The 10,172-nt window shown below is 44.3% G+C and overlaps 1 protein-coding gene across 4 annotated transcripts in view; it reads left to right on the top strand.

Moving 5' to 3' along the window:
- The first annotated feature begins 2,074 nt into the window (after nucleotides 1-2,074).
- Nucleotides 2,075-10,172, top strand: part of CCDC62 (coiled-coil domain containing 62) — a 16,871-nt gene continuing 8,773 nt past the window's right edge. Inside the window, exons 1-10 of one of the 4 annotated variants that reach the window (XM_090063119.1) lie at nucleotides 2,075-2,394; nucleotides 2,530-2,672; nucleotides 3,571-3,763; nucleotides 4,659-4,825; nucleotides 6,143-6,244; nucleotides 6,577-6,748; nucleotides 6,831-6,932; nucleotides 7,315-7,403; nucleotides 8,388-8,488; nucleotides 9,469-10,172. The exon at nucleotides 9,469-10,172 is cut by the window's right edge and continues 55 nt beyond it. In XM_090063119.1, coding sequence (XP_089919245.1) covers nucleotides 2,637-2,672; nucleotides 3,571-3,763; nucleotides 4,659-4,825; nucleotides 6,143-6,244; nucleotides 6,577-6,748; nucleotides 6,831-6,932; nucleotides 7,315-7,403; nucleotides 8,388-8,488; nucleotides 9,469-10,172 — 1,666 coding nt within the window. In that variant the 5' untranslated portion in view covers nucleotides 2,075-2,394; nucleotides 2,530-2,636. Of the gene's footprint in view, nucleotides 2,395-2,529; nucleotides 2,673-3,570; nucleotides 3,764-4,658; nucleotides 4,826-6,142; nucleotides 6,245-6,576; nucleotides 6,749-6,830; nucleotides 6,933-7,314; nucleotides 7,404-8,387; nucleotides 8,489-9,468 lie in introns of those variants that run through there. The other 3 variants (XM_090063118.1, XM_090063121.1, XM_090063120.1) reach the window with 3 other exon arrangements.

Here is a 10,172-nt window from a genome sequence, read left to right as displayed (position 1 = left end):
CACTCAACCTGTTTTTCCAGATTTTTGGCTCGATGGATAAAGCTGACGGTCAGAATTGATGCTGTGGAAGTCCTTTGTCGGCGTTTTCCTGTTGTGGTGTTTTAGCAGCGATTGGTTTTTGTCATTGGTTAGAAGTTCAGTATTTTTGTGCTGCTTCGTTTTTGAGGTCTGAATTGAAACACTTGTGGTGGGGGGTTTATGTATGCATCTGGAGGTAACTTAGTGCAACTTCTGAGGGTGCAGTTTGGTCGGTGAGAAAGTGAATTTATTGAGGGCGTTTGAAAGTGTCACCGTTTCACAAATCTTTCCTGGTTACCTCTGTTCTTCATATCTTAAGATGAAGGGGACAATCAACAAAAAGATGTTTCTCAACGTTCGGTGGTTCCTGACTTCTTCGTCTCAAGGCACCCCTCATTAAGTTCAAGGCACCACTTCAGAAAATGCCAGCTTAGTTTTCACTCACTGTTTGACTATGGAAAAAATAATAGAGCAATTTCTCTATTGCAAAGAACTCAGGCCACAAGAAGTCAGAAGTGTTAGCATTCGTATTTGAAGTTGTTTGGTTTATCTTGTGAATCATGTTTGCACACCCAGCAGTGCTAACACCGCGTGTCATCCCATGGCGCCCCTGAAAGGATCTCAAGACAGCCCAGGCCACCCTGGTTGGGAGCCACTGTCTGAGTCTTCCAGGTGATTTAGTGTGAAAGACCGCTGAACGTTTCAGGGCTCCCTTAAACTTACCTAGCTTTTAAATGTAAAAAAGATTGTAAAAATATGTAGCTTATCATACACACGGTAGTACCAAGAATCCATGTGGAAAGCCCTTAAACCTGTAGGTAATTATTGCATTAATGGAGAACGCTTGGCCATGCCCTTCACTGGTAATGACCAGTTGTTAAATGAATAAACTGTTTCAGCAGATCCACTTATCCAAACGGGCAGCGCTCCATTCGTTTTGTGACTGGCAGAACCATCTTGCATTGCTGAGCTCTCCCTGGGAGCGAAAGCTTGTCCACCGGCGCTCCCAGCTGGACGGCTGGTCCAGTAAGATGAAGCCAGGGTAGATCTGCACCTTACAGAATAACCCAGGGGGATCAATCTCTGGTCCTCGGGCGATGCAGCCGCCGGCACCATGTCATCCAGCCCATGGGGCTCCTCACGGGTGATAGCCACGTGTGCTAGACGGGCCGTGCGGGTGGCGCCGGGTCCGATCCTGATGCACTGATGCCAGGCAGCGGCAAAGTGGGGCCTCTGGAGCCCGATCCAGGGCAGGTGCAGGCAGCACAGGCCCCAATCCAGCCCACAGCCCACCCCCATGCCGTTCATCAGGCCCGTGGGGCCGAAACTGCGAGCACCGCTAGATTCACCAAAGCAGACCTGTATAGCACAAGCTTCCCCGAGCTGCTCGTGCACCGAAGCGAGGTTCAGCCCAGGAAAGCTGGCGCTGCGCGTGTGCACACGCTTGCAGCACAAGCTTTCGTGAAGTGAATCACGCTTCATCAGCCCGTCGGCGCGCGCCTCCGGCATCTGGGCCACGGGCGCTGGTGAGGACACGACTCACCCACATATCTATTGATACCTATATATCCGGTAGATATGAGAGAGAGATAGGCGTCGATATAGCTAGATAGCTAAATACAGCTCGATTTATAACTAGATACAGATAGCTAGATAAACAGATATAGCTAACTAGATATAACTAGATAAATATAGCTAGGTGTAGATCTATACCTAGATAGATATAGGTAGCTAGCTAGCTAGATAATATATGGATAGATAGCTAGATATAGCTACAGATAACTAGATATAGCTAAATGCCTAGCTAGCCATAGCTATACAGATAGCTAGATCACATATGCACAGGCAGCTAGACAGGTAGACAGGCAGCTCGATCTAGCTACAGCCACCCAGGCCTGCAGACGCGCCCGAGCCCCGCGGGCCCCGCTCTGCCCACACGCGCCGGCGCCGGGCACGAAGACAAACGCGGGCCGCCGCGGCGCATCCCCCGGGCACCCATCGCCCCGCGCATGCGCCGGCGCCGGGGCGGCAGTTGGGCGCCAACCGCCCGCCGCGTTCGCGTCACCGCGGGGCGTGGCCAGCGCCTCCCGGCGGCGGCCCGTGGGCGGGATGCGGCGGGCCGCGGCGGGCGCGGACGGGCGGAGCCGAGCGGCGGCACGCGGGGCAGGCCTCCATGCTGAAGTGCAGCCGTGATGTTGTGACAAGCACCCCTTGGGCTTCCCCGCTCGCTGCCCGCGTTTCACTCCCTCGATACGGTTCCGTGGGAAGGAGGCGCCGCGCCGCGATGGCGATGTGCTGTGTCCGGCCTGCGCTTCCGCCTCTCTTTAGCTGAGGTTTCCTGACTGGGAGTTGTAGACCCCCCCTCCCCCCCACAAGGTGTTGAAAGGGAGGGCGAGGGACATGGCACCCCTCATCCGAGAGCGCGGCGTGGGACGGGGTGAAACGGGGACGTGGCTGACGCGCGGCAGGGGGGCCCTGCTCGTGACTAATTTGTCACATCTTCGTTTCCAGCAATGTCCCCGAAGACCACCGCCCATCGAGTGACCCCGATCCCGAGCCGTCGGCTACCGTTCCCAAAATACGCCAGTACCCGGCAGGAACCTGATTGCTGAACGCTTATGAATCCATCGCTTCCACCTGCTGCGTCATCCCAGGTAAAAAACCCCGAAAATACGCCCACACAAACCGCACATTAAAATATTAAGCAGGAATTGGGAGGATTGAGGTGACTGCGCCGCTTCAAGTCATACAGCAACGACAGATAAAATGATAAATCCTCTTTCCAATTTCATATGTCATTGTTGAAAAATAAATAGATGCTCTTCTCTAGCGTTTGTCATGTCCTTGAAACCAGTGTGTCTGAAACGCTGAATATCTGCCGGTCGGTTCTGTAAATTTCAGACATGACGCAAATCTTGTGCAGTTTCCTCCTGGAGACACATGGCGAACTTCGATTAAAGTGAACAAAATCCAAGGGATGTTTAACTGTTTGCAGGATCGAAGCTTTGCCCAGAACCGGCCTCCAAGCTGGGCTTTGAGTTCTCGTATTATTCATCACTAGATAGTTCAGCAGGTTTTGGAAGCGGCTGATCTTTATTTCCATTGAGTCGCCGTCGCTTCTTTTTTTGACTCTTGACTGCCATTGTCATACTTACCAAAACATGAAGGATATTTCTGGGGTGATCTGTTTCAGAACTTAACAAGAGCGTCTTGTTTCAGGCAAGGGGGAGACGGAGTAATTTCAGGTCACTTATGGAGTTGGTTGGACAAGTACCCACGCTTTGTTCTTTAACATTGGGATTTGTCAATACTGTTGGCTTAACTTGGTCTGTATCCAAGTAGTTTCTTTCTGATTTTTATCCCGACATTTAGGAAAACTGTAGTGCTGTCCTTGGATTTATTACTCATGTTTACTCTGAGTGATTTCAGCTTATTTTAAAAAAATACAAGTGAGAGTACACAGCATTGCATAAAGACCCATCGTGTTCATTGCATAGTTCAATGATTCCTGTCCTATTTCTTGAATATGACAGAGCTGTTTTCTTTCTGCAGGATCGTAGTCAAAATCTTGAGAGCAGCACCATTCAAAAGCAGAGGCAAGAACTCCAGCTGTTAATCGCAGAACTGAAAGATCGCGATAAGGAGCTCAATGACATGGTTGTAGTGCATCAGAGACAGCTGTTAGCTTGGGAGGATGATCGCCAGAAAATACTAACATTGGCAGAAAGGTGTAGCCTGTTAGAAAGTAAGTGCCGTACAGAGTAAGGCTCCAGTCCCATAAGTGGAGTGCAGAGCCCCATCTGTAATAGTGTTACAGCACTGGAAGGATGGTTTTATTCTCTTCTAAATTATAGGGCCCAGTGTCCTTACTGAAACCGCAGCTTCTCAGAAGTGTTAAACAGATCTCATCATGAATTGGCAGAGATGGAGTAGATATTTGGATAGATTATTTCCCATCCTGAAATCACATTCTGACTTCTTAATGCTTGCTCACCTAGAAACTTGTAATTTTGCGAATTGTCATAACATTTGCAAGAAAAATATTTTCATGAACAACACGGAGTACTCCATGCCATCTAGAGCTGGAACACACCTATGACATCAGAGAGGCACTGGCATCCAGTAATAGCGAGGCACCAGAAAATCTCTGTCCTCAGCCACACTCAAGTAGTAGGTCACAACAGAAAGAATTCCATCCATCCTAGATTACCATGGAAATAGTAGAAATACTAGAATGACAGAGAGGGAGGGAGGGAGCAGCACAGAGCTAGCAGATTATCTGATTTAGTAACTTCACGTGCTTTGCACTTTTAAGAGACTCTTGCCTGTTACTAACTTTCTGTTATAGGGAAATATAACTGTTCTTTCTTAGTAGAATCTGCTGTCCAGTTGTATTGGTACTAGTAACTCTTTCCAAACTCAAGTCTGTACAGCTAAGTAGGGAAGAAACATGTCAGGTAAAAATTCATATGTCTGCCTCCGGATTATGCAAACCATGCATCCACTTTTAAAATTAAGTCTCTTACCTTTAAACACTGGGTTAAAATACTTCTGCCTTTTTGAAGGTGTGTGTGAAATTAGTATATAGCTATTTGCTGACTACAAATACCTGATTCTTCCCCCCCTCTTTGTTCTTGCAGATGAACTGCTCAAGAGAAACGAGATGGTAAGAACGCTAACTAAAAGACTAAAGTTCTTAGAATCTCAGCAGAATGACCGAAGGACAGCTCTCGAAAGCACTCAACAGAAGCTTAAAGAGTTGTCTCAAAAAGCGGCAGATACAATGCTTCATTGTCAGGTCCTAGAGGTAGGTCTTGATTCATAGGTAGGTCTCCCCAGTGCGCACGTGCATAAGATACAGACATCTGAGTAGTTTCCCTATAAAATCTGCAGATTTAGGGCTCTATGTTTAAGTTTTTTACTACTATAGCATATAAAACTAAGAATCAATAAATAGCTTTGACAATGTGTATCACTGCTTACATTGGAATATGTTATGGGGGGGAATAGGCAGGGACGACGCATTACAGGATGCCCGCAGGTACACGTGCATCCCCTGCGAAAAGGCCACCCCGCCGACGGCAACCTCTGCGGGCAGTCCCTGATCGCCCCTGGCCTGCGGATGGTCACCGACCCGTGGTTGGGACTGGCCACCCCCTCCCCCACACTACTGACAGTGCAGGCAGTGTCTGTAGGAGCTCTCTGCTCACTGCCACCAGACTCCCGCCACCACTGGCATAGCCGTGCCCTCCCAGCCGTCAGGGGCACACACCATTAATGGGAATAGGACCCTTTTGGAAGTAAGTCCTATTGTTTTTATACCAGTTTTTTACAAAAACTGCACACTTTCTGGAGCATTCTTTTATTTGGAGATCTCAAGTGCTTTACAAACCTTAAAGGCACACAAGCTGTCTGAGTCAGTGAGTAAATAATATTCTACCTATCTTGTAGATGAGTAAACCAAGGCACAGAGCTGCTAAGAGACTTGAATATTGCCATTTTGAAGGGTTGGGAAAGGTAACCAGGCATTCTGACTCTGTCCCCTTTTCTATGCAACTGACCATAGGAAACAGTGGGAAAGCAGTCAGTTAATTCCATGGTGAATACGAGCTGCATAGCTTCCATTAGTGTGTTTTTTATCTTCTTTCCGGTTCCTTTTATGAAATGGACTCCTACTCAATGCTTCAAGATCTAAGAAGATGTGATGTGGGCCATTTTGTTTTGCTTTGTATTTTTTGAAAGCGGTCTATATTACCACTAGAGATTCACTTCCAAAAGAATTCTGTTTTTCCCTCTGGAACTTTTTCCTATTTAAGTAACAATACACGTTATCAAAGCATTTTATTAATTCTTGAGACACCCCTTCACATCTTACTGGTGAAAAATGTGATGCATCTTGCCAGAGGTTGCACTGTGATCTGAGCAATAAGCGAGCTTAGAAATAAGGAGCTTCTGCCTCCCAGTCCCTGCTTTCTGCTCACTAGGCCACATTGTTGCTCTCTTAACATAGAACTGGAGTTATGCATATATTTACAGGGGAAAGAAACAGCATGTTCTTTACTTGCTGAAGTGTTTGTACTACCAAATATACCTAAATGATAACCGTTTTCTTTCTATTTGCTAGGAGAAAAATCAGAGCCTCAACTGCTCAGTATTGGAGCTGTCAGCTAAAATTGGCCAGTTACAGGCTAGAGAACAGGAGCTTGTTACTATGCTAAAGCTAAAGGTAATGCTTCTTTTGTGTCTTGTCACTGCATACTCAACATACCTGTGTGAAGGTGCAATGTTAGTATTGGTGACTGCCATATAGATCAGTGTTAATCAGGTTGTTGGAGGGAAAGTTTAAATGAATATGCAAAATCTTGAACAAGCTAGAAACTAATATTTTCATAAGGGGTTGTGTAACTTTCTAAACACACTTGGTTTTGATTGTCAAGAGTTGTCGGATCATTGTACAGGGGTTGGTATAGTGACTTGCCGTTGCTGCTGCATCTACCTGACAAAATGGGAAGACCTAGAAATGAAGATGAAAAAGCATACTCTATTTTCATGTTTTAGGACAAAGATATACTTGAAGCAGGCAATTACATTGCTGAGTTTACATCCAAATTTAAACAGCTAGAGAATGCATTGCGTGCAACAAAGGCAAAGGAATCTAGTATCAACAAAGAAAAGCAGGATTTCAAGCTGAGCCTGAAAGAACTGATCTTGGGAATGAGTAAATTGAAAGGTAAGTGTTCTATATGATATCTTGCTCGCCCCACATCTGAATGGTTTCGTTTTGCTCAGAAGCACCCTCTTTTATTTTAAAGAGGACCTCAGTGAGAAGACGAAAGAAAATAATGAGCAGCAGGAAGAAATCATACGCCTCAAACAGGAGAATGGCTACCTGAAGAATGAGCTAATGCTTAGCGGTGAGCATTTCTATTTACAAAGAGAAATATTGTGCATTTCCTTGACACACACGAGAGTGGAAACGATTACTGAGTTTCGTTTTCATATATGAATACGATCACCTGAAGAGAAAAATGATCCAGTCAGTGATGACAGAAAGAAATGCATCTCAAAAATAGTGCTAGAAACTTTGTGAAGTGAGATGCGTGTTGTAAGTGAGAAGTCATCACTTAACATTCTGTTTAGTTGCTCCACAAGCTATAAAAAGAGCTCTCTGTTAGGCAAAAATATGGCATTGCTCCTAAGAGAACAGTGTGTCTGAGATCTCCCTTGGCAGTTTTCAGTTACTGACTTTGATTTCTAGTGGGGAAATAATTGTGTTTCTTACATTTTTTTAAACAGCTGAGAAAGCAAACAGGAAGGATCAGCTTCTTCAATTTGCCAAGTCCAAACAAGTACGGACCGATACAGAGCTGTCCAGTTTGCGGCAGGTATAATTCTCATTGCACTTCTCTGTTGATGGTAGTTAGTTTTGACCAACAACATTTACCTCTTCATAGAATTGCATGATTGGTCAAGAGAACAAGCAGTTCAACTGATCTTGTTCATTATAAATCACTATAAAATTTGTGCTGCTTATCTGTTGCTACCAGGAACTTACGGTGTAAATCCATTTTTTTCCACCTTAACCATGATAAAGCACTAATTTATATGTATTCAATGGCATAATGAATGAAGTGCAAGCCCTGCATAGAGATATGTGGTTAGCTTCCCACACCGTGAGGTTCCTTTCAGAGCCCATAAAGTGGGATGCTTGCATGAGACTTAACAGGATTTGGATCTATCATGGGACCATGAGTTAAAATAAACAGTTTACCAAACGTGTGTTGGTTTCATATTAAATTATTTTGGAAAAGGACCTTTATCATGATTTGTGGAATTCAAATAAAAAAAGAATTAGGGGCTTTATCTTCAGAGGTGCTGAGTGAACTCATGTGGGAATCAAGGGGTATTGCACTGCAAGTGATGCTGTCTTTCTGCTGGTATGCAAAACCAATGTCTTCCCCATTTGCAATCACTGGATGATCCTGTGTACTTTTGGAAAGTGGAGTGGTGGTAGTTGTGGTGTGTGTCTGGTAACTTTTTTGTTTCACCATCAATATGTTTTGCCCGTTAGTTGGATATGATTTTCAGTTCTCACCCTGTAATGGTGTGTGTTGTTGCCATGTCTTGCTATAGAGGTACCGTGTTTTTTCAGCACTGGAGATTTGTGTCATTGACATAGGGGAAAAATAATTAGTGTACGCAGCTGATCCTTTTTTTTTCCCCACTTGCAAAATCTGGCTCATCGTTTGACTATCAGTATTGGCTTGGCTTTTGGAAATAATTTGGGATGGAAAGCAGTATGTTAATATAAGATGTAAAAAATTCTTTGCCTGTCCAAGTTTACTTGTTTTATCGCTATCTGAATCTAGATCTATGTAAAGCAGCAGCATGATTTGCAGTTTCTTCATTTCAACTTGGAGAGTTCACAGAAATTAAGGCAGAAACATGAGAAAGAGGCACATGAAACAAGGTAAGCTTGGCAGCATAACCTGCAGACCATGTTTGTTGTGTGTTTGAGGGAGAGGATCTACCCATTGGGTCATGTTTAGCCTTCTACCAAGTAACTGTACAATACTTCAGAGCTTATGGACCTATGTGAAAAGAGAGCATCTCTGGACTCTGAGGCAGTAAATGTAAATCAGTTATCAGTTTGGTTAAGAGACTAATGCATGTAGTGCCTGTAAGTCAAAATAAAACAAAAGGATGGAACTTGCACAGCGTAACTGCTATGTCAGAGAGAAATGCTATCATAATGTCTTATTTATAGAAATGAGCATGAGAATAAACTTAAAATCATGTAATCGCAAACGTGTTTAGTAAAATAAACTGCCCAGCCGGGTAAATAACTCCTTTGAGTCATCTCTTTGCCAATGTTTAATCGTTCTGTTTTATATTATATTATTTATTTAATGACTCCAATCCCAATGGATGCCTTAGCTTTTTCTTGAGTGCCTGTAAGGCATATAGGACATAAATATTTCTTGAAAAAAGAAGTCAGTTAAATTTTCAGCTGTTCAAGAAACTATGATATTCCACTTTAGAAAATCAGTTTGGTCTTCAGGCTGGATGTTCCTTAAACTGTGCTTGGCCACATGCTTTTAGCTGTTTATAGTTTACTCAGAAACAGTGAGGGAATTCAGGCAACAGCATTTTGGTATGAATTACTTCTTTATATTTTAAAATCAAAGTTTTCAGTTTCTTGTAATTTCTACAGTACTAAAATACCAAAAGTCTTGAGAACCTATCCTGTGAAGTGTAATGTGCGGCTGGACAACTACAGCTATGCTGACTTCACAGGGGCTTTGGTTAGGTGTAGTTCTCTGCCTGTGTGCTGTGTGCCACAGGACTGTGGCTTCAGCCTGTATCCAAACTGTGTGTTAGACCAAGTGCAATTCATCTGAATTATTAAATGCATTGTTGTGACCTGAGTTCTTCATCATGCCATTGTAGCAGACCATTATCAGCAGACCTTGAAAGTAACTACGAGGAGGATACAGTTAGGAGTGAGGGCCTAACTCAGAAGATGCCTAAGGAATACAGAACTACAGAGGCACAGAAAAGCAGGCTAAGAACCATCTGTAATGTGTGCCGACCAGAAAAGGTGGTGGATGTGTCAGCCATAGAAGAAAGTACCTCAGCAAGCTTACATCGCCTTCAGAAAGGCTTATTAGAGAGGCGGAAAGCTCTGTTTGTGGAGGAGGAGGAAAAGCAGGATGCTTCATCTAGGAGTGATGAGCCAGAGAGCAGAACAGTGTCCAGCACCGACAGTACGAGGCCGGGGAGAAGCAAGGACACATTTCATACTTCACAAGATAGGTTTTTTAGAGGAAACCAGCAAACCTTTGAGGCCTGTCTACCTGTACATGAGCACTGGCTCAACTTGAGTTCCTGTTTGGTTTCTTTAAGTGCTTTGACCCAGCATGCCAGCAAATCTGACAAAACTGATTTTGAATGTAAAGGTCAGAAAGATACAGCTAGAATTTCATGTGGCTCAAAAAGCAATGAGTCTCTTAGTACAGTGGACATGTTTGAATCTGGCTGCTATCATACAAACTCTGATGTAGATAAAGCTACCTGGTGTGAGCCAGTAACAGATCTGGAATGGATACAGATTTTCAAACCCATAAAAGATGTTGGAAATGTATGGCACAGGT

This window comes from Crocodylus siamensis, chromosome 9 (assembly GCF_052110815.1).
Source record: "Crocodylus siamensis isolate JL-2025a chromosome 9, ASM5211081v1, whole genome shotgun sequence".
Classification (NCBI taxonomy): domain Eukaryota; kingdom Metazoa; phylum Chordata; order Crocodylia; family Crocodylidae; genus Crocodylus; species Crocodylus siamensis.
This window is presented reverse-complemented; position numbering and strand designations above follow the sequence as displayed.